The following is a 21,930-nucleotide window of genomic DNA, read 5'->3' on the forward strand; positions in this document are numbered from 1 at the left end:
TGTTGGGGACGGATCAGAGTTGTTGCCGACGAAAAGAGGACAACAACGGGACCAGGGAGGGATCCACACCCACCAGTTCCAAAGCAAAAGGGGTTGTCTGTGTGTGTATGTGTTTATCTGATAAGAATGCGAGACGGAGTGGATGGTCAGCAGCGGACTGTGACTGGGATTATTAGGCAGTGAGAGTTGGTGAAGGAGAAATTCCCGGCGAGCGATAAGGGATGAGAGAGGTGATAAGCGTATTTGTTGTGACAGGGGGCTTGTTGGAGAATGTACCGGGTATCTACACGAACAAGTGGTGGCCTGTACAAAGGCTAAAGTACCGTAGGTGGTCTATGTTAATTCCATAAACACTCTCTATTGATGCACCGGGATATTTACTACACCCCACCAGAAACTATAAGGAAATGGAACTAAATATGCCAGCCCAAATATGTACAATCCACCCTTCCATCCATCACCATATCATGTCCGTGACCTGCGCGGATCCGTAGCTTCTTGTTGCCGCCACTCGCGAGACTCTTTCGTCCCTAGGCTTCCCACGCCGCCTTCAAGCCGGCGCTCCCAGCCACCGAGCCGGATGACCAGACAGGTGGCATTGTCGCCTTCCTTAGTGACTTCTGTCGCGAATTTGACCACGTCGGTGGCGCCTTGGTCCGGCGTGCGGGCCTCCTTGATGATATCCACGACTTCCTGGTCGAGGAGCGTGCCGCTGATGCCGTCTGAGACCATGACGAGGAACGAGAACTCGGCGGGGCCCATTTCGATGCGCCGCAGCTCGGGTTCGGCAGAAACGCCGATGCGCTTGGACTGGACATCGCCAAATGCTCGCGTGTTGGCAAGCCCGCTCATGCGCTCCTCGCCGAAGGAGTCCGTCACGAAGGTGGCCGCGTACCGGCGCAGTCGGCTTGCTTCGATGGGTGATGAGGGGTGGTGGTTGGAGGTGAGTGGGATGGCCTCGCCCGTGGTGGTGGAGCACAGCAGGATCCGCGTGTCGCCCACATGCGAGATCAGTAGGCTGGACGGGCCCACGGGGTGCCAGAAGGGCGTCGGCGTCGGTGTCGAGATCATGGCCACGCTTGCAGTGCTGCCACCCTTGAATCGCGCGCGTCCGCCAATCTTTATGGACCGAGTCTGGCTGGGACTATGCAGGATCTCGTCCTCGTTCAATGGTTTTTCGGCCTGGACCAGATCGTCGTCCCGCTTGGCCGCTTGCGCTTCCACGAAGTCCATGTCTGCCCGTAAGAACGCGTACTCCATGACCTCTTCAATTGAAGCGCAACCCGTTGCGCGAGCGTCTGCCGCAGACTCGGTCCCGTAGTAGAAGAAGTTCGACGGCTTGAACCGTTTGAAATAGCCGCCCACTAACTGTCTCCAATTCTGGACCAGGGTTTTCTCCAGATCACCGATGCGCTGCCGATTCCCCCCTGCATCACTGGTAGTGACGTCGTAGCCATCTCTATCTCTGCAGTTTCTTCCATTCCTTCCATCACTTTGGGCGCCTGTATCGTACGCAGGCTCGACTGGAGCTCGAAATCGGCAGCCGCATTCTGGATGTACTCGTGTAAATTATCTCTCAGAAATGTACTGCACTCGGCCCCGCCGTGGCCGTCAAAGATGCCAAAGTAGAAGACCTGCGGGTCTCCGCTGGCAGTCTGCGCGCCGCGCGACTCTCGGCTCTGATCCTCAGCATCTCGCTTGATAGTCAGCGATGCGGGCGGTCTTTTGGCGAACGCAGGGATGTCGATGACCCCAGCTTGATATGTGTCTTCATTGCTCAGGCGAGTGCCACGGGCACTGACGGCCCCAAAGTGATGCTTGGCGCTGCGCAGGGGAACGCGTACCACAGTCGTCTCCCGGCCAACTAGCGCCTGGAAGTTTGTCGGTGATCGGGGTGTGTCTCCAGTGTGCGGGATCGACGCCGAGCGAGGCAGTTTATGGAAAGAAGAGGTCGGGCCGCGCGGATCGGGATGGAGGGAGGAACGTGGGATATGCGTGACGAAGTAGTCGTGGAACTGGCGGCGTCTCGCTGCGGTTGGCCGGTCGTGGGATGCTTCAGTGGTGTAGCGCAGTCGTGCTCGTCGCGGGAAGAGGAAAGCTGGGTTTGTTAGCTGAGGTGTCTAGATGTCGACCAGAGATCACATCAATCACGTACAGGAGGACTCGGCCAAAGACCTGGCCTGGCCCGGTGCGCGCCGTGCCGAAGTGACGATCATGAAGGGGGAGGCATTGAGAGGAGGCGAGAGAGGTGAAAGGAGAGGAAGTCAAGGCGGACCAAGTGGCCCGTCGAGGGAAAAAAGCGTGGGGGGAACAAACAGTCCGGCCCGAGCGCCGGCAGATAAGGACGGGAGGACTCGCAAGTTATTTTGGGAGTATTCTATGACCTCTGGGTGTGATGGGCATATCTATCGTGACTTGATGCACTCTTTGGCTCCATGGATTTTTATGATTATTATTAAGTTGTAGCTCCCAGCCGGGACAGCCTTATGAAGCGGGCCTACTTGGACATACGCCTCAAGAGAAAAAAGAAATGCATTGTACAATTGAACTCAACACTAGAGGGAGCAACCATGGCAGGAGGAATACGTTCCTAGAGACAAAATCATTTGGCGAGTAGCAGAGGGAGGATGCCCACGGCGAACAAAAAAGTGCTGGAGACGATAAAAAAGAGAAGAGTTGGCACCTACCAGGGGCAGATTGGTGATCATGATCTGCCTGCAACAGGATGTGCCAGAAAAAGAACAGGCAGAGGTTAGATGGCTTTGGTGCGCGAGAAGAGACTGCTGTAGACGGCATCCACCACAGGCTGGGCGGTGATCTGCCTGCCGCCGAAGAAGCGACCATTCAAACCCTTGATGGCATTTTCGCCGCCCTGGACGCGGTCGAACTTCAGGTAGATGTCGCCTTGAGAGTTGGGATCTAGCGAAATGTGAACAACGTGACCATATTTCTCTTCGCACTCGGAGCGGACGTCATCCTCCAACTCTTTGATCCAGACGTCTCCTTCTTCTCTGTACGGCGAGCGGCAGTTAGCATGGTGAAGAAGCAGGGAACAGGGGAGGAACTTACTCGGCAACATCAAACATATTGCGCAGCAACACACATCGGCTCGCCATGTTGACATTGACGGGCAACGGCTTGGTCTCAGTCTTGGGTCGGAGCATCTTCTGCTGGTCATCGACCGAGGGCTCGGGTTCATCTGTTCGTGCAAGCTTCCTCATCAACGCGTCCCTACTGTAGTTGTTGAAATTCACACCGGCAACATCTGTATCATCGAGGGCGCTGGCGCCGCCGCCCTTTTCGGCTTCTCTGCCGCCAGCCCGGTCAAAGTTGTTCGATCCTCCAGCTTGGACGCCACGTCCTCCATGGCCGGAGAATGATGAGCCCTGGAAACTCTGTTGGTTTGCAGAAGCGCCCTGCGGGCGATTCGTGCTGTTCGATTCTGGAGTGAACTTATCATTGCCAAGGCCAACGCGAATGGCCCGTCCCGCAAGGTCAAAGCCATTCATCTTCTCCAAAGCATCCCGGGCTTGATTAGGGTCTCGAAATCTGGGTTGGTCGGTTAGCCAGAACATTCAAGGAGCGGGAAAATAGGAAACTTACTGCACGAACGCATAACCCTTGCTCCGGCCCGTTTCATCTTTCTGCAGTTGAACAAATTCAAGTTCGCCAAAAGGCTCGAAGACATTCTGGAGGTCACTTTCAGTTATGCTGAAATGGACGTTACCCACATAAAGTCTGTGAAATGGCGCCGAATGATTTTGGCCCGAGCTGGCCTCTGGGTTGCGAGCCTGGCGGTTCTTTTCCGCTTCGGTCAGTTGAGCGATGATGGGGATGCCTAGAAGCTTTTGGCCGGTAAGCTGAATCGCCGGAGGCACGGACTCCTCGCTCTTGAATTCGACGTAGCCGACGCTAGATATTCTGTAAGCAAATGAAAGAAAAATGACAGTGAAGAAAAACGTACCCTTTCGACCGTCCGCTAACACGATCCTTGACAATTTGAGCCTCTTTAACAGGGCCAACCTTTTCGAAGAAGGCCATCAGTTCTTTGGTTCTCAGACGCGCGGCAAGCTGCTGCACAAAAATAGTCCGTTTATCCCGTTCATCCTCATTGAGCTCAGGGGTTTTGGCACGAGGGCCGGGGCTTGGGCGGCGCCCTTCACGATCACGGCGCGAACGTTTTTCATCCTCGCGCTCCCGGCGAGAAGGGCGGTAGTGGCGATCATCGTACGGAGACCGGGACCTAGTACGCGTCTGTCCTCCACCACGATAGAAGTCACCGCTAGAGCGGTGGTCGTCGCCGCCGTAACGGTCTCGCCTAGCACGACGCCGGTCGCTCTCACGACTCCGGCTCCTCTTTCGGCTTCTATGGCTTCCGTTAGCACTGCCATGATCGCTGCGCGGGCTTTTCATGTCCTCATCGCCGTCCGCATCTCGTTCACGGGGGCGGTCCCGGCTGCGGTCGCGGCGACGGCGTCTGTCTCGAGAGCGGTCACGGTCTCGCGGTTCGCTGGCCTCCGCGCGAGAACGGTCATCGTGATCGTCTGGTTTGCGGGGTTCCTGTGCTGGAGCAGCGGTGGACTCGAGGAGTGCTTCTACATCAAGGCCGGACATGGTGTGGAATGAGGTAGCCTGCCGTTGGGATGTGGTTGAGAGAGTCCCGAGGGGGGAGGGAGTTATCACTTGGGTTTCAAGTCAGAACGTGGAACTAAGGGGGGCAGACTTGACGGTCGAACCCTTCTTGCAGTTTGACAGACGGTTCTGAGATCTAGGCCAAAAGAGAGAAACACGAGGGTTGGGGGATGTATCTGAAGTGAGTGAAGTGTTACGAACAGTCCTCGGATGATACTCATTTGAGGCAAAGTCGGTCACGTGATGTTCAAAGTTTTTTGTGTGGCCGGACCAAAAACAAAGCCGGATGCAGAACAGTGTAAGGGACAACTTTCATAGGAGATAATTGGAATATAGGTAACTTCATTATGATTATCGGATAATGTACTGATAAGTGATACTGGACAAAAGGATAGGTGAATCAACTCCGCCCGGCCACACTATGTGTTCAACAGGGTAGAGTGCGCTGTACATGAAATGAACCCGTCAACGGTCAGGACAATGCTAATCCAAAGCAATAGAATAACCTTAGATAGTGAACTGAGAGCATAGCATTTATTGAGCCTTGGCACCCTTAGGAGGCGGAGTCTCTAGCTCCGTGCCAAAGATGCGGTCCCAGAACCGACTAGTCACGCCAAAGCCATTCTCAAAGTCGGCGAAGTGGTGCTGTAGGTGGTATTTTTTGAGTTCCTTGTAGTGCAGAGGAAGGCTAGATAGAGATTAGCCTTGAAACCAAAGGTGAAGAAGGGGGAGACTCACTTGCGATGATGGAGGAAGTAATGAGTCAGGTCGTAGCAAATGTAGCCGAAAATACCACCACAGTAGACGGTCACAGCTGCATACCAATTGTAAAAGAACACTGCATGCGCCAACTTCCAGAATGGGGCGGCTAGAATCACAAACATCGTGGGGGGCATGACGAGTCGGTATTTGTCCATGGGCAGATAGTGGTGGATGCCGTGCAGCAGGAAATGAAGGGTCAGACCAACGCGGTTATCCGGAAGCCACCTGAGTAGAAGGTTAGGAGACTGATATACATAGAAGAGGTTGGTGGTCATACCGTTCAACGTGGAAAAGGAAGCGATGCAGTATGTACTCGACCAAACTCCAGAGAAAGAGACCACCGATCCAGTATGTGGCAGCGGCAGCCGGGTTGCCCAAGCCTGCAAATCCGAGCATGGTTCCGTAGGCGACAGGAGGCAGCCAGAGGATGGGAATAGTATACCACGACGTTTTACTAAGTGGCTCTAAGAAGTTGCCAAAAAGCGGCGCGGACTCGCCTCCCTTGTAGTGACGAGGCCGGTGCACCTGTTGGAGGTAGAATTCCTTGGAGAACCCGCCAAACCAGAGTTGCATGAGCAGTGGCCTGTTGAGATCCAGAAAATGGTGTGTCTTGAAATCTTCCGTATAGTCCGTGTCGACGGAGAGGTCTTCTTCGCGCGACATGCCGGTGGTTCCGTAAACGGCCCGTGATGGTTCACCTCCCACGTCTGTCGCAGAGCTCTTCCCTTTCGTCGGGACAGCCGTACTATCCGAAATCACGAAGCCGACATGGCAGTCCGCCAGGATCTCATAGGCGGCGTCGCTGTGGGTATGGGAGACCTCGTCCTCCATGATCTCCTTGACATCCTTACCCGCATACTCCAAGATCAGATCCCCTCCACCGGGATGATCGTTTATGAAATCGGTGACATCGTAGACATTGCGGCCGAGGGTCACGTAGCAAGACTTGGCGCTGTTATGCGATTCGACCTCGGCGGGGGTGAAGGTCGGCAGAACCCGTCCAGGCATGATCGCGAGAGGGACAACAAACTGGTCAATACGACAGGGTCAGGTTGCAGTGAGTGTGAAGAGAGAGCACGCGAGGGTGTGGGTTGTTGTTTGTTGAGCAGACGGACGATAAGAAATAAAAGTTTCAGGGGAGGGCCGTGTGGCGTGAGGGAGCCGAAGGACCCGCTGGTTCCGGCAACTTCGGACGATCACAAACTGCTAATCGCCACCAAGGCCAGTAGTCGGACGAGAAGGGAATGCGAGGATCGAGAGAGGAGCGAAGTAGATCCGACAGTGGAACAGCAGAAGAAAGAAGGGGAGAAAGAAAAGCAAACAAGAACTCGATGCATTACGATTCAGGCATTATTCTGACGCTAACCTAATTCGGGGCTAGCCGGCCCATGTGACTGCTTATATAATGGAGCGTGAATCTCCTACAAAGTATGGATCACGTGCAGTCACATGATCGTCCCCAAGACATTTGTTTATCGACTCCACTACGAGTTAATTAGTTAGTTTACAATACGAAACTCTTTCCGTCTTCCAGGGGGATGGCTTGTATTGTCAAGGTGATTTCAACATCACAATGCTGATTCTTTTATCCTTCTATGGCACAGGATCATATTCCTCTGAGTATGTCGATGCAACACAATGATAATGGATACGGCTGCAGAGACTGTGGAGTGGATGGTCGATCCAGGATTGCGTCAGTGCAACGATCGACTCGTTGCAAATCGTGATACTAGTCGATCGTATTACTGGTTTCTACGAGCATGTACATGTAGGCCTAACAAACTGTCCACGTCGTGCTAAATAGTGCGGCGTAACTAGTGCAAAGCCCCATCGTAACCCCCCATCTCGCTACGATCAACGATTATTAGTGTTTAACCCCCCCCCTCACAAGGGCCATTGTCTCCGAACGCCATTATTGGCCACAGTTCATTGTAGCCGGGCGACTGATCCGCCAGGAGCCTTAACCAAGCATGTTGTGGATCTGCTCGCCATTACGACTCCTGCGGTGGGGGATGTTGGTTGGGAGGAAACTCTGGGCTAATTCTGGTCCAGACCTGTTTCCCCCGCGCTAAAGGATCGAATTCGTTTATAACTAGCCTGCGGCTCCATCTGATCGATCGTGGTAGTTTGTTTCCTGCTCCTCCTCCATCAAACATACTCCCTCCCTTCCTGTCATTCAAGATGACGACCGTCGCGCCGTCGTTCGCAGACAATACCATTCTGGCCTATCTCCAGACATTGGTGGCCACCAAGCCAGGACTACCTCACGGGCAGCCCGTCTGTGTGCTGACAGGGCACAATGTCAATGACTCGGAGACGCTGGTCCAATTGGCCGCGGACCTGGGTCCTCACATTGCCATTTTGCAAGTCGGCGCAGAGCTCGTCAATGACTGGACCGATGGGACAATCGACCAGCTCACCTATCTGGCGCGGAAGCACCGGTTTCTGCTGTGGGAGGAAGCAAGATGATGAACTGCACCGTCGACTTTGCAGCCCAGATCAAGGAATCGCACGCCGTGCGCAACACCATGCGCGACCTCATCCAAAAGAAATATACCAGGGGTACCATCAAGTTGGCGACGTGGTCAGGTCTGGCGACCTGCTACGCTCCCGGGATTGCTGCTTCAAGAGCAGGAGTGGACATTCTGGTTTCTTCGCTCAGAGATGCAGCTCGGGACACCGTCGCGGCGACGCTGAAGAACATCCAAACAGAAATCTCCGCCGAGCAGACGGGCAGCGGGTCCTCTGATGACGGCGCTTCGGTGGAAGAGAGCACGGGTAACGTCCAGCAAATCGATTCCTGGGAAGAACTAGCCGCGAACAACCTGGGCGTGACTACGCGCAAATTGTCAACCATCTCGCTCACCCAGACGATCACCCAGCACACCGAGACCATTGACGACGAATCCAAGCCGAGTGCGGATCCGCGCCTTCAGGAACTTCTGCAGAGCCACCTCGTTTCCGCTACTGAGGATGGCCCCCTGCCGCCACCACTGCTGGCACGCGGCATGGTGTATATCATGCCTGTTTCGGAGAACTCGTCCTTCAAGTCGGAGTACCGCCGGGCTTCGATCGAGTCTGCACGACAAAACCAGGACTTTGTCTGTGGTTTTGTGTCTGCCGAGCCCTGGTTCACCAATGGCCGCGGAAATGATCTGGTAGACCTAGACGCAATGGATGAAGAGGGTCTGCCGCTCCCGGAGAACAAACGCTCGCCCAAATCGACCTATCTAGAGAAGTCTCATTCGATGGCTCTGTTCTCACTTGTGCCGCCGCAGCTGGGTGTGGGTGTGCCTATGGAGGACCATGAAGATACACAGTCTCGATATGCATCCAAGCTAGAATCCATCATCGGAAAAGCCGTTCAGCTTCGGGAGGTCAACTTGAGGAAGAGGGAGCTTGAGAAGAAGAGCACCGCAGACAAGCCGGGGCTGAATATCTTGCATGTCCCAATTGTTTCGCTGCCATGAGCGGGACGTTGTCCGCTATGTCTAATGATGCCCTGTTATTTTGCAACGTGATGTAAGCTTTCTTCTTTTCTTCTTTAGATATGATGACCACTTGATTAGTTCGATTCTTAGCGTGTTTGAAAGCTGTCTCTTAATGAATTTACTCTTTTTCACTGCTGTACTCTAGATATTAAGCCATTTCTCAAGGCATTTCCTAACACATTTCCTGAATTGTTCCCTCAATCCTTCGCACCTAGAGTCCTAAAATGGTAAAATGCATGTACTCGATGCAGGAGCTCGCTGCCTGGAAAGGCAGGCGCGAAGAAATCCAGACCACGTGCCAGTGCTGAGTCACCATATCAATAATCAATTGGGAAAGAGACGACTTGCTCTTTGATTCTTGCACTGCTCGGATCCTGCTCATTTTGACTTTGGTCAATACCAACGAATGACTTCACGGTTTACTTTGTTTGCCGAAACACCCAATTGCACATAAACCCCCGCAAAGAGCTCATCGGTGAGTCTGATCCTAAACAGAGGATCTGCTAGAGTCATCTGCTCACACAGAAATGTAGGAAAGACCTAGGTATTCAGCATTTGTCACCTCAGATGGGCTTTGTCCATAAAAGCCCATTCTGGGGACCTTCTGAATGCTGAATCAGCGAAGAACCCTCAACCATGGGCTCTGAATTCCCTCCCCTGCCCCAGGCCCAGAGCCTTGGGGTTCAGGTCACAGGTGTAGCGCTCCAGAGTGAGGCAGAGAGTCTGTTCACCTCACTTCTGGGTGGTTCTTCTGCTGCTGGGGCGACCGTGACCAATTATGCGAGCACGGTCGTGGAGGACGGAGACCTGGTCATTGAATACATCAACGATCACGGTGGCCCGCCCTCGAAGACCACCATTCATCGGTGGCAGGTGAATAGTAAGGACCTAATACAATCCAGTCCTTACTTCCGAGCATTGCTTGATCCAAGCAAGTTCGCAGAAGGCAGACAATTCCACAACCAACAGAAGGCCTTTGAATCATTTTCCGCCTCATCCTCGCCTGACGCGATGGCCACTGACGACGAAGCTGAGGTCCCAGTCGTTCAAATCCCCACGGATGAGACCACTCGATTCGTTGGCGTGGATGTTTTGGAGATGTTCTTCCGCATCCTCTGTATGGATTCGCTTACAAGCGAAGACCGTCATTCCTTCCAGAATGAACTACGATTATTGTCTCCCGCGCCGATCGCTAAGCTCATTGAAATCGCCGATCGGTTTAACTCGCCCGAGGTGGTACGGAAAGCACTTCACAACATCAACTATCGCTTTGGCAACAAGCGCCCCGCCTTCTTCGCTCAGTTTCGGGCGTGGGATTGGAAGACAGTGGCTGAGGATCGCATACGGCAATATATCTATATTTCCCTGTTTCTCACGCTGTGCAACTGCATCCAGGTCAGCTCGCATGCCTTGGTAGTTAAAGGCTCTCAGTCCTGGGTCGACGGTGGTCCAGAACAGCCCGCCCCAACTTGTGGGCGATGGCGCTATCTTCCTGATGGTGTTGAAGGTAAGATTTATTCGTATAAACGCCTCGCTGGGAAATAAGTACTAATTTTCCAACAGAGGAGTTGTATTACCGCCGTCAATGTGTCATGAACACAATCACTGATTTGCAAGCGCACTTCCTTCGCCTCTATAGAGCCCTCGAAGACCCTAGTCCTCCTAAGCACCTGTATACAACTGCACCACTCATGACTACATCTACACATCCCATTCAATGCCGTGGAGGCCTAAGCAACTCCCGAGAATGCGATATTTTCCAGCTTGGCCAAATGATACGCTTCTTCTCTATGCGGTCTAAGACCATGTTTTTAGGGTCTACTCTCCTCGACCCAGAGTTCGACATTGAGAACCACCAAGATGGGCAGACAAATACCACACCACCGTCAGATATCACCAGAATCATCGCTTCTCTCAAGCAATACCCAGATTACCAGATCGACACCAACCACTCCGGCTGCGGCATCCGACGTCGCTTCCTCCCAGCCCTCGAATGTATCGAGAAGTACATACTGGATGGCCGTGGTCTGCTAGGCATCAACCTGTCTCCCATATCCCAGCATCAAATGTCAAAAGAAGTGTCATGGTCATATTCAGCTTCTACTTGGACTCACGAAGCCAAGATTTCCCAACAGGGACTTGTTGGTGTCCGGCACTTGTTTTTCAGCAATACCATACCCGCAGCGCCACCTGAGCACATATGCGAGGATGCCGGACGCATGGTTTTCTCAGCCAAGAAACGAATTTGGGAGGCCTGAGCAGCATAGGACAACTCGCCCAATCCTTTCCACCTTCGTACGCTTACCAAAGACTTGATTCTAATTCCGCCCCCTTTTTCTTGAGCGAACGCATTACCGACCGTACACATCATCGCGGTTACTTTGCCGCAGTGGAGAAAAAGGAACACACTTGGCCTACGTTCAGCCTGTCAGGGCTGAAATGACTTTATGGTGCTACGAAATGATGATGTTATATTCCATTCCCCAAACGCATATACACAAAGACTGGTCTAGACCCTCATGCAAAGCCAGAGTGCTGTTCCGGTTGGCCCAGATCTGGAGTACCTGGATCTAGGTTATCTAGGATAAGAGCTTAGCTTAGCCTCGTACGTATTTTGATGCCATGGATGACAATTATGTAGAGGAAGATGATACTGGTTACATATTCGGTGCCAGATGATTGGAAATACTGGCACTGTTGGTTTGTGAAGACTATCTTCTCTTTTTCTTTTTGTATGAATACCCAGTGGGATGACAGCTCTGAATACAATGAATATGCCGATTGAATTCTTCCTGTGTAGCTTTTAGGGGGATAGATATTCTTTAGACGCACAGGCGGATGTAAACTTTTTTTTCCCTGTATAAAAAAAGGAACATTCTATTCAAACAAGATCGATGAACACAGAGAACAAATGTTAACTTTTCCTCTGCTGCACCTCTATGACCAGCTGCAATGGCGATTCTGTAGCTTTCATCTTCTTCACCATAAAAGCCAAATGCAGAATACAGACACAAGGGAAGTCCAATTTCATCTTGGAACCATTTTGATCTTAGTCTCATCAATGCCAGGCACACAGACTGCTGTTTTAATACAACTTTCTTTCTTTCGTTTGCGCCCTTTTAGTGTACCTGACCAATGTAATCCCTTTCAGCAAACAGGATCACCCCAGAAGTAACCCAAATCAAGATCCAGGTTTGGTCCCGTCGGGAAGAAAGAACCCGTAATCTGGCCAGTGGCCGGATCACAGGGGAAGTACTCCTCGTAGGGGCTGCATCCAGAGACGGATTTCTCCGGCTTCATAAATTGATCGAGCAGATCTGACGGCTCCAGGTTGTAGGTCACACCCATTTCCAGGGAAGTATCTGACTGGACAATTGGTGAGCAGCCGATGTAGTTTAGCTCTGCGGCAATGGTGTCAACTGCGGTGGCAGTGGAGTTAGGTATGGTGGAGGCCGGATTAAATGTGACAAAGTCGTCTTTGTCTGTAGCGGTGGCGAGCTGTTCTTCAAGGAGTGTAGCGGGATCAGTCGCGTGTTCGGCATCCAGGACAGAAAGTGCCCGGACCTCATCACTATCGGGAAAGTCGTTCATGTTGATACAGACGTGAGGCGCGAGTCTACGCAAGAATCTCTCACATAGCTTCCAGGCTCGCTTGGAGGCCATGTTTGTCTTGGACAGAGCAGCCAGCCAGTCCAAGGATTTCTTTGCTGCATTGGGGACCATACTGACCTTCTCTGGGACATGCTGGACCTTGAGTGCGAGCTCCAGCAACAGAACGGTGGAAGTCTGCATGAGATAGTGGAGAGTGCACCACCACGGCGACATGCGATATAGCAGCGCTGCGTCCGGGGTGTCCGGGAACAGAGTCAGCATGTGGCACGCAGCCTCAACACATTCAGCAGCAGTTTTGCTGCAGAATTCGTGGGTGCTTCCTCCCTCTTGGTGTGAGGGATCCAGACGACACAGACACGGCCGGGTGATCCCGATTTTGGTGCTGTAGAAAAGGAATGCGAGGCCGATACGTTGGCCGACGGGACACTGCGATGTCTGCGTCGAAGTGAAATCGTAGGCTGCAGGCAGATTCATGAACCATGAATCTATCTCGAGCATTAGGCTTTGGATGATAAATTCCGTACTGGCCCAGGGTAACTGCTGTGCCTCTGGGCTGTAGAGTTTGACCGTCATTCGCTTCGCGATAGTGGTCAAGGAGGTCAGCTGCAGGAAATATAGTGACATGCACGGCGGTAGGCTCTTCAAGTAATCTGTTCTGCTCATCTTGGTATCGGACTCCGCCAGTGCAGTGTTCCCATCCGAATCTGCAGACGAATTCAGGCTGGCTGCGCTGTTGTTGTTGGCTGGGATTCTGTCCAGATGGTTTGTGCCACGTCCCGCGGTGCTGATCAGCTGGACCACTTCGTCCCTCTGGAAATCACATTCGTCGAAAGGAATGGGCAGCGGCGTGGTGCATGAGCTGTCGATGATGCAGGATGGCCGTCCTGTTATCACGGCGAGGAGATGATCGATCGTATACAGGGACCACCACACTCGGTAGCGTATCTCCTTGGATGTGTCCGAGGTGCACATTCCCACGTTGCGTAGATGTAGGCCAAGAGCGAAAGCGCCTCGAACTGCACTGCCGGAAAGCTTCCAGGCTCTGAGCAAAACGAAGTTTGTGAGCATGGATTTGACGCTAAGTTAGGGCTACCGACATACCGGTTTATATAGCCGCATGCAATCAGGTAGAAGGAAGCAAGTCCTTCCACCTGCAGTTGCTGAAGATCAGGATGGTGCAGCAACTGATCTTCCAAGCTCAAAGTCATAGCTCTTGAGAAATAAATCTGATGGCTCTCCTCGCCTTCATTGAAGTCTGCATTGGTCAATTGCTCATATTTCGACGCGACTGCGAAAATCAAGTTCAGAATCGCCAGCCACTTATTTCCCGGTTTCAGGGATGGCTGGCTGAAGAAGACTTGAAACTGGGAAACAAATGTCGATATTCCAATTATTGGGAACGACGGATGCACAGATGTCAGATATGAATTCAGCAGTTTCCCAGCTGTCTCGCGCGACGGAATATCCAACGTATCAACGTGCGCTGCGGTGGGGATTTCCAGATCATCAAGGTAGTAGTTCGAAGACGCTACCCAAGGGTCACCTCGATTCTCAGGGCGCGGCGTCAACGTTGGGGAGGGTAGGGTATTTTCATCGGCATTGCTCGAAAGGGCCGATGACCACGCATCGCACTCACTGCTAACCTCCTTGCTCAGCATCTGCAGCCAGGTGATCTCAGAACTCTTTCCAATATATCCAGTCGCTCTCGCGGTCTCGTCTCTGTTGAAGTCTTCTTCGGTATGGTCGACCAGCTCCAGAGGCGCAACTGAGGATGATCGAGAAGGCGGCGAGTCAGACCCAGACCTCCAAGAAAGTTTCCGGTCCTCCATTGCTGCAATTGGGGCGTCGGGGTCCAGGGTAAGGTCTGGTGCCGAATCCTACTCCCATCTTAGACAAAACTCGGTTGTCGGTGACAGGGTGGGCTGCCTACCACGGCCAAGGCAATGTTGACGAGCTGCTCGTCGGAGACGCCAAATCGATTGCTCAGTTTTTTGATAACGTCCTCGTATGCCTGTACCTTTGCGGACAGACTTGCCAGTTGCCTTTTTTCTCAGGAGAGGAACAAGTCAACTCTTAAGCTTCCCAAGAATTGGAGCGGTGCCGCCCACCGTTTGGATTTTTCTCTTTTGCCGTCAGTATAGCAGCAGATAATGCCGGCTTCCCGGCAGTTTCGACACCCAGACTTGTCCCCAGTGCATTTTGTCTTTCTCTGTCTGCAAGACTCGCACGCACGGCTGACATGTCGACGATGAAATCTGCCTGGAGAGGTGAACGCCGACTCAGCTCCCTCTGCAAGGCGCGGAATGGCCATCTTCTTGGTCCCCAGGTCAGACTCAGTTTGCTGGAGGTTAGGCATCTGGCTCTCCTGTTCATAGAATGAGGAGGGGGTTGAGAGCATAGGGTCAAGACCAGCAGACCGGGCTTACCACACTAGACAATTGATTACATGTATCAACATCCGCGCAAGACAGCTTGAACAGACTCTGTTGTTCATTCCATGACGGGAATTGGAGATTGGCCATGTTGAAACATGCAAACAGTATATCAAGTTACGAAACAATAACCTCTCGCAGCATGTCAGTCAAAAGATGCAGCTCAAATACAGATTCCTGATTCTCAAGACTCACCTCAGCATAGTAGAGCTTAATGCATCTGGCATTGGCTCTCACAAAAAAGTAAGCACTGCTTTTTTTATCCGGAGGCCGAGATCCCTGGAAGATCGAATAGGGTTGTCAGGCGGGGGAGGGTAACCATAGGGTTTATAAGAAGTCGAAGTGGACCCAGCCTATAAACAGGATAGACTAATACCCAAAGAGATAGAGGAGATGGGAGCTCAGAAAACATGTCTGGGGTTGGGTCTGGACCTGGACGTCTAAAGTCTCTCCTGGATGTTGTGATGACATCGGATACCGACATACGAATTGGCCACCAAACATAATCTAAAAAAGCGCTCACAAGAGCTTATACTTCAATTTGCCTCACTTGCTAAGAGGCGACTTGTGGGGGCGTCTTGATGATGTGGAATTGAATTGGTGAATGAGCACACCATTCGCCATCAACCATACCTCAGCGGAGCCGTTACATCAGATCCCACGTCAAATGCTATCAAGCATTTGCCCAACCGCCGGTTCAGGGACCGAGGATCAAGCTCCGTCTACTTCGTGGTTGGATTTCGGTTTTTAGAACCGACAGCCTCAAGGCCCCGGTCGAACGACCAGACTTGAGAGGTCATGGAGAAGAGATGCCGGAAGTGCTGCAACAGGGTGGTTTCAGGCCTCTCGAGCTGAGAGCTTACCCTTGTTAGCATTTTAGCCTATTCGAGAAGATTAATTGGAACACCGTAACCCAAAAAAGCCCTAGGTCATAAAGTGAAAGCATTCCTGCGGTGAGTGTGTTAGATCGACTGCAAAGGGTCCAGACCGGCAACAAGTGATCAATCTGACGTTGGAATGGCAAGCCCGTCCCTGGGCGACGCGGCCCCGAACCCATGTTTTGACAATGCTTAGCCTAATGGCAAAGCCCATCAGGCCAATCCATTGAGAGCGAGCAAGGTACGATAACCATAGGATCTCTACGGCATGGAAGTGGCAGTCCATAATGTTGACGTCGGGCATTACGTCGCAATGACCAGGAAGGTGGTAATGTTCAAACCCGTTCTTTGTTTGTCATGTCTAGATACGGCTGTCAATTTTGTCGAGGCTAAACACAGTCCGTGAAGAAGAAAGAGGCAATGGCTTGGAAAAAGAGCATCGGCTAGCAATATCAAAACAACCCACAAAGTCGACCATTAGTGAAAGGAAAACCAACTCTATACACCCTCAGACCCAAGTTTTATTCAATCAGGAAGTTCTCGGCAACGCTCTTGATGTCCTTGGTAAACCCGGTAGTTTCGCCTTCCATCTCCAAGAGGGAGACGCTGGTGACATCGACATCGACGAAGGGGCGGGTCTTGGAGAAGCGCACGCTCATCGGGAAGAATTCGTCCTCATCGCCGTCTGTCGACTCAAACTCGAAGCTGCCTGATGGGTTGGATTCATCGACAACGCCCAAATTCCAGTCAAGGCTGTCCCCGGAGACCTCGTAGATTGCATCGAAGCTGGACACCGCGGGCTCAGTCGCGCCGAAGGGAATCGTAACCACAACATCCCGTAGACTGTCCGTGCCACTGAGCTCGTACTCCACGGTCACAGTAGTCGAATCAGAGCCCTTGTTCACCCACACCGTGAAGGTAATGGGAAGAATGTCGGTGTTGTCAGTCCCTGTGCTAACTACTCGCCACCGCAGAACGGCAATAGCATTGTTAGCAGGGAATCGCTTCGAGGTATCCTTCAGCTGGATCGCCGATGAGTTGGTGAACAAGGCCTTGTCGACATTAGGGTGCGTCCGGAACTGGGCATTGTGTGTGGCGTTTGCCTGGAGCTCGAGTCGGAGTTTTGTGAAGGAGGGGTCGGTGATGCGGAGCTGAAGGTCACCCTTGGCCTCAAACGACTTCAAGGTTCCTTCACGGGTGAGTGAAGCCGAGATCTGCTCGGAGATCGTGATCTGGACAGGCTCCCGGTCCGCAGTAAGGGACTCGCGAGCAGACGACGGCTCTTGCACCGGGTTCGAGATCTGTGGACTGAACAACGGGCTGGCCTCTTCTTCGGGGCCCAAGTCGCCCCGAACCTTTTCGTAGATATCGGTCGCCTTGGACTTCTTGCCGAGTTGCATGCCCTTGCCGCGGGAAGGAATGGGCCTACAGATCATTTGCAGTTAGAATCAGTTGACAGAATAATCTCAAATAGACATACTTGGCAAACGACTTCTTCTTCTCTGCCTCATAGGTATCATAAGTATCCGGCGCGGACGGGCGAGAGGGAGGTGTGTAGACGGGGTAGGAGGGAGTCCGAGGCGCAGCACCACGACCAGCGCGAGCAGCTTCCTTGCGCTGCATCTCCAACTGCTTAGCCTTCCGCTTCCGCTCTTCGCTGGCTTCCAGTTCTTTGTTCTGTCGAGACATGTTAACCAATCATTCCACCCGTGATCTGGACCAAAACATACTCGCTCAATGATCTCCTGGATTCTTTCCTCGTGACTCTCCATTTCCAAGAAGGTCTTGATCTGTGACAGAGAAAGATTCTCCCGGTATCCCAGCGTCACCAATTCGTCAAAGGCGCTCAGCAGCTCAAAGGCATTGCGCAGAATCTCCCGCTCGTCCAAGCTCTTGCAGATGCTGGCGGTCACTTGCGCAAAGAGATGCAGGCTGTCGATGTCTTGAAGGATATTCGATTGACGGTTGGTAATCAGGACAATGTATAACTCATCCAATGGCTGGTACACGAAGCGCACGTTGTCCTGCTCGACGGTGGTGTGTTGGGTGCCTGAATCCGCAAGCTTGGGGAACGAGGCCAGCAGGGCCTCAATGCGAGACCTAGAGATTTCTCGGAACTGGCGCGAGAGGACAGCCTTGCCCCCGCGGGTACATATCGATGCTGCCAGAACGACCTGTTGTGCGGGTGGTGGTCAGTCCAGGGCTCCCCCACGTATTGGACAAAACAAAGCATACCATGGCGACCGAGCACGAGAATCAAGGAAAGCGAGCGGTAAGCAGAAAGAAACAAGCAGAACAGATGAGCTGTCTGCAATGGACAGCAAGAAGTGGTGGGGGTGTAGAGAAGTGTCGAGCCCCTTGTAATCGATGTTGATGAGGTGAATCAATGGTCACTCTGTTCTCTTTGGCCTGGTCCGTGCACGTGCCCTCGCTTAGTCGTCAACTCTTTTCCTCGCGCGTTTCTTCTGCTTTCAACCACTTCCCACCACAGCCTCTCTTGCTCCATTCCCCTGATTCCTGATGACTCTCTCCAGTACTACCTCAGAGACCGTCTATCTCTCTTTTCCTTAGTTATCCCTCTTTCGACTGACTACCGATTCCATTCCTGGGTTGCCACTGGCCTACCCTCCCGACACGTACCCGTGGCACGCCCGACCATCTCCACGCGTTCCATGCCATGACAGCCGCCTCTCCCTTAGCCTTTTCCACCATGGAAGTCCCTGCTGTGGACGATACGATGGAAATGGCCTCGCCCTACCAAGGGCAGGCCGATGATTTCGATATTGATATCGACCTCATGGAGGACCATCCTTCGAACATAGACAGCGAGATGATGGGAGCTGATGACTACCTCGCCACTTCTCAACCTACTGACTATAATCCCGATGCAATCAACGATGCGGATATGGTTGACGGTGTATCAGAGGGCTCGATGGTCGATGCCGACGAGACCTACGTGGAAGAAGACCACGACATCGATGTCCAGGACGGAGGCGAACAACCATACGAAGCCGAAATGCAAGAAGGCGACCAGGGCGATGGCGCCAAGACCCCCGTTCCCACAGTCCACGTTGAAGGTCCTGTCGAAACTGCACAGGACACAGCAGCAGATGAGACCTCAGTTGCTGCGAAGCCAGTTGAAAGCGACCAGGGATATCCCCAGGGTCTAGAATCAGAACCCCACGTGGAGAGCAGCGTGCAGGAACTCGAGCAGCAAGACCAAAGCGTTCCCTTGGAACCTAGCAAGCCCGAGCAGGTTCAGGATGAAGAAATCGAGAACATCGAAAACGATCTCAACATTGAGGAAGAACATCTCGGCGCAAAAACTAATGAAGCAGCACAAGTCAGTGTTTCCGATGCCGATGATGCTCTTGAACATGTTGAAATGCCCGCCGAGATCCAAGAACATGGCCAAGCCAAGTCGGTCGTCGGTGAAAATGAAGCCGAAGCTGCGGATCATACTGAGCTAGAGCATGCACATGAGGCGGATGATCAGCATCATGCATCCCTGCATCCGGTGAAAGTCATCTACCAGGAGAACGTGATTTCTCTTTTTCCGCCCCTGGAAGGCGATTCATCCGAGACCTTCTTTCTCCACGATGAAAATGTGGTCTACGACGATGTTAGCAAGGTATTCAGTGCCTTGCGCGAGGTGCTCCAGGATAATGTGGCGGATAACGAAGTCCTCATTATGGATCTCGATCCTCTAGGTATTCAAATAATGGAGGTAAGCCAGATTCTTTCCCTTTTTTTCTCTCTCCCACCGACCGGTATGCTGATTCATTCCATCCAGGACTCTTCGTACACATCCAAGGTGTCCTTGCACCAGATACTGGATTTGTATCTTAAACTTTGTCACAACGATGGTTCCAATGAGCCTGAAGCTTTGTACCTGACACTGTCTACCAAAATGACGGTTTCGGCCGAGATTGCGGATCTTCTTGCTGCCGCCAACGAAGGAAAGGGTCTTTCCGAGCTCCATGGGTGGGACGAGACTAATAAGGTGGCTCCTATTTCTGAGGGAGTTGCCGACTCTCATGAGACTGAGCATACTGAAGAGACTTATGAGTATCAGCAAGACCAGTCGACCCATGAAACCAACAAGGCCCCTTCAACCGTACAGGAAGAACCTGTGGCCAGTAATGAACCTAGTGATCAGGTGCCCGAAGTCCATGCTGTTCAGGAACAACTATTGGAAACCCATGGCGATGAACAGCATGACCTTGATGGCCACGAAGTCGAGGCTGTTGAGGCTGTCTCTAAATCCGAAGCTGCTCCTGGGAAAGATGAGGTACACGAGGCTGAGGGATTGCATCACGAAGAACATGTGCTTCACGATGACGAAGAGTTTTACGACTCTGAAGGCCACAAAACTGAGTCAACCGCTACGGTTGCTGCACCATCCGGTGCAAAGGAGCCCGAGGCGCCAAATGAAGAGGTGTCTGCAGATTCTACGGACCCTATCTCAAACCATCATGGTGAGCTGTCTGAAGGTGAAGATTTTGGTGATGAAGATATCCATGAACAAGGAGATGAAACCCATGGGCCCGGCAACGGTCTTGAGGAAGAGGAATTTGAGGGTGACTACCCTGCAGAGGACAACGGTGATGAAGAAGCCGATGGCATCCTTCATGATGACTTAGACCCGGCTCATGACGAAGAACACATAGCTGGCCCTGATGGTGGCCCTCAGGCTGGCGATGCCGCCGCCGAGATCTCTCAAGATCAACCGCACTCCATGTTGGAGGACGCGCTGCAGCACGTTTCTGCACACGAAGAGCAAACCCCCGAGCCTGCAGATGATCTGCTTGGCATCGCTGAAGATTTGATGCAGACTCCTGCCAAGAATGACCCAAGCGGTGATCTTGAGCACGCCACGGGTGCCGATGAAGATGAATTTCCCGACGATGAACTCCTTACTCCCCCTCCACTTGCCGGAGATGCCCCCGATGAGCATCAATTCGATGATGACGACTATTTCGACCTCGAGGCTTCGGGGGATGGCGAGCTCCACGAGACCGACCTGGGCCTGACTGAGACTCCATCGCACGAGAACGGATCCACCAAACGAGCGCGGGATCTCGAAGACGAGTGGGACGAGGAAGAAACTACAACGCCTGACACCAAGAAACCTCGATCCTCGTAATTCACCCTTCTCGTCACCCGCTGTCTGCCGCCTCTACTACGAACCCTTCTTTCCTTTTCCAACGTACGATTTGTGTCCTGACTGGCAGCTACTCCGACTGTACGTCGACGACGCTGCTGGTTCTGGGGCGTCGCCGCTCATGAGAGATCCCTTCCACCCTTTGACTACTAATCATTATCAGCCTCCCTGTCCCTGCAGCAGTATCGACTCTCATCTACGGATGGTATCTTCGAGCAACGTTCAATGGATACCCAGCAGGTATGTGTCATCCTTTCCGCGTTTGCCTTCCTGCGTCCCTCTAGGCCCCGGGACTTGTGTTTTTATTCCCATTGTGCTTTCCCCCGATTTGCGTGCGCTGCCTTCTGGTTCTTTGAATCTTCAAAAATTCACCCTTTCGCCGTTGTGTATGTCCACCCTTTTTTTTGCACCTGAGTGATACCACCTTCGGTCTTGTTTTGTGTTCGGCGTTGATGGAAACTGTGTGTGCATTTGAGCTAGTATTCGTCCACGATGGAGTTGAAGTTCCTTGTAGGCATTGATTAATGTTGAAATGACTTGTCTTCGTTCCTGCTTGCGTGATTGTAGTATCTGCCGAGGCAGGTGAAAAGCTAAAGCCGCTCCATCACAGGGTGACGATCTGAAACACGGGACCCAGGGTCCGGCATGATTGTGCGGTATTTATAGCCTGAAACCACGCCGGAGCCATTGCAAGTGTTGTGAGTAAACCAGGATGGAGTAACGGATAACGAAGTCAAGATGATATTTCATTCGGAGCAGGAAGAGCAAGAAGAGCACGTAGTAGGTAACGAACTATTGTCGTCCCAGTAGACCTCAGTGACACTCTCGTCTTACGCGTCGCCATTTCAACCAACCCCACCGCAGCAGGCACCAACTAACTTAACCTGATACCTGGCCTTACTTCCTCACTGACCCTTCTTGCCATCCTCAAACATCCAAATCTATCCCTGTTCGGTCCT

General features: G+C 52.5%; 8 protein-coding genes across 8 annotated transcripts; 3 read left to right on the forward strand and 5 right to left on the reverse strand.

Moving 5' to 3' along the window:
* Positions 1-465: 465 nt before the first annotated feature.
* On the reverse strand, positions 466-2,216 carry ptcA (type 2C protein phosphatase PTC6; the record flags this gene model as incomplete). Its single annotated transcript, XM_056973245.1, has 3 exons — positions 466-1,427; positions 1,514-2,098; positions 2,156-2,216. The coding sequence occupies 3 exons, from the start codon at positions 2,214-2,216 to the stop codon at positions 466-468; spliced, it is 1,608 nt and encodes a 535-aa protein (XP_056838362.1).
* A 536-nt stretch (positions 2,217-2,752) lies between these two features.
* N7510_001319 (putative RNA splicing factor (Pad-1)) lies at positions 2,753-4,614 on the reverse strand (the record flags this gene model as incomplete). The annotated part of the gene is made up of 4 exons (XM_056973246.1): positions 2,753-3,011; positions 3,070-3,549; positions 3,604-3,912; positions 3,965-4,614. The coding sequence occupies 4 exons, from the start codon at positions 4,612-4,614 to the stop codon at positions 2,753-2,755; spliced, it is 1,698 nt and encodes a 565-aa protein (XP_056838363.1).
* Positions 4,615-5,166: 552 nt separating this feature from the next.
* On the reverse strand, positions 5,167-6,402 carry N7510_001320 (fatty acid alpha-hydroxylase; the record flags this gene model as incomplete). The annotated part of the gene is made up of 3 exons (XM_056973247.1): positions 5,167-5,320; positions 5,371-5,619; positions 5,672-6,402. 3 exons carry the CDS (start codon positions 6,400-6,402, stop codon positions 5,167-5,169), a joined length of 1,134 nt encoding a protein of 377 aa, XP_056838364.1.
* A 1,173-nt stretch (positions 6,403-7,575) lies between these two features.
* On the forward strand, positions 7,576-8,864 carry N7510_001321 (uncharacterized protein; the record flags this gene model as incomplete). The annotated part of the gene is made up of 2 exons (XM_056973248.1): positions 7,576-7,738; positions 7,810-8,864. 2 exons carry the CDS (start codon positions 7,576-7,578, stop codon positions 8,862-8,864), a joined length of 1,218 nt encoding a protein of 405 aa, XP_056838365.1.
* Positions 8,865-9,521: 657 nt separating this feature from the next.
* N7510_001322 (uncharacterized protein) lies at positions 9,522-11,143 on the forward strand (the record flags this gene model as incomplete). The annotated part of the gene is made up of 2 exons (XM_056973249.1): positions 9,522-10,392; positions 10,449-11,143. The coding sequence occupies 2 exons, from the start codon at positions 9,522-9,524 to the stop codon at positions 11,141-11,143; spliced, it is 1,566 nt and encodes a 521-aa protein (XP_056838366.1).
* An 889-nt stretch (positions 11,144-12,032) lies between these two features.
* N7510_001323 (CeGAL family transcription factor) lies at positions 12,033-15,019 on the reverse strand (the record flags this gene model as incomplete). The annotated part of the gene is made up of 5 exons (XM_056973250.1): positions 12,033-13,539; positions 13,599-14,374; positions 14,428-14,508; positions 14,569-14,862; positions 14,924-15,019. 5 exons carry the CDS (start codon positions 15,017-15,019, stop codon positions 12,033-12,035), a joined length of 2,754 nt encoding a protein of 917 aa, XP_056838367.1.
* Positions 15,020-16,328: 1,309 nt separating this feature from the next.
* On the reverse strand, positions 16,329-18,045 carry N7510_001324 (coatomer subunit delta; the record flags this gene model as incomplete). Its single annotated transcript, XM_056973251.1, has 4 exons — positions 16,329-17,232; positions 17,288-17,484; positions 17,538-17,981; positions 18,043-18,045. The coding sequence occupies 4 exons, from the start codon at positions 18,043-18,045 to the stop codon at positions 16,329-16,331; spliced, it is 1,548 nt and encodes a 515-aa protein (XP_056838368.1).
* Positions 18,046-18,517: 472 nt separating this feature from the next.
* Positions 18,518-20,953, forward strand: N7510_001325 (uncharacterized protein; the record flags this gene model as incomplete). Its single annotated transcript, XM_056973252.1, has 1 exon — positions 18,518-20,953. One exon carries the CDS (start codon positions 18,518-18,520, stop codon positions 20,951-20,953), a length of 2,436 nt encoding a protein of 811 aa, XP_056838369.1.
* Positions 20,954-21,930: the final 977 nt, after the last annotated feature.

Source organism: Penicillium lagena (genome assembly GCF_028827675.1).
Source record: "Penicillium lagena strain IBT 129212 chromosome Unknown utg000001l_segment0_segment0, whole genome shotgun sequence".
Lineage (NCBI taxonomy): Eukaryota > Fungi > Ascomycota > Eurotiomycetes > Eurotiales > Aspergillaceae > Penicillium > Penicillium lagena.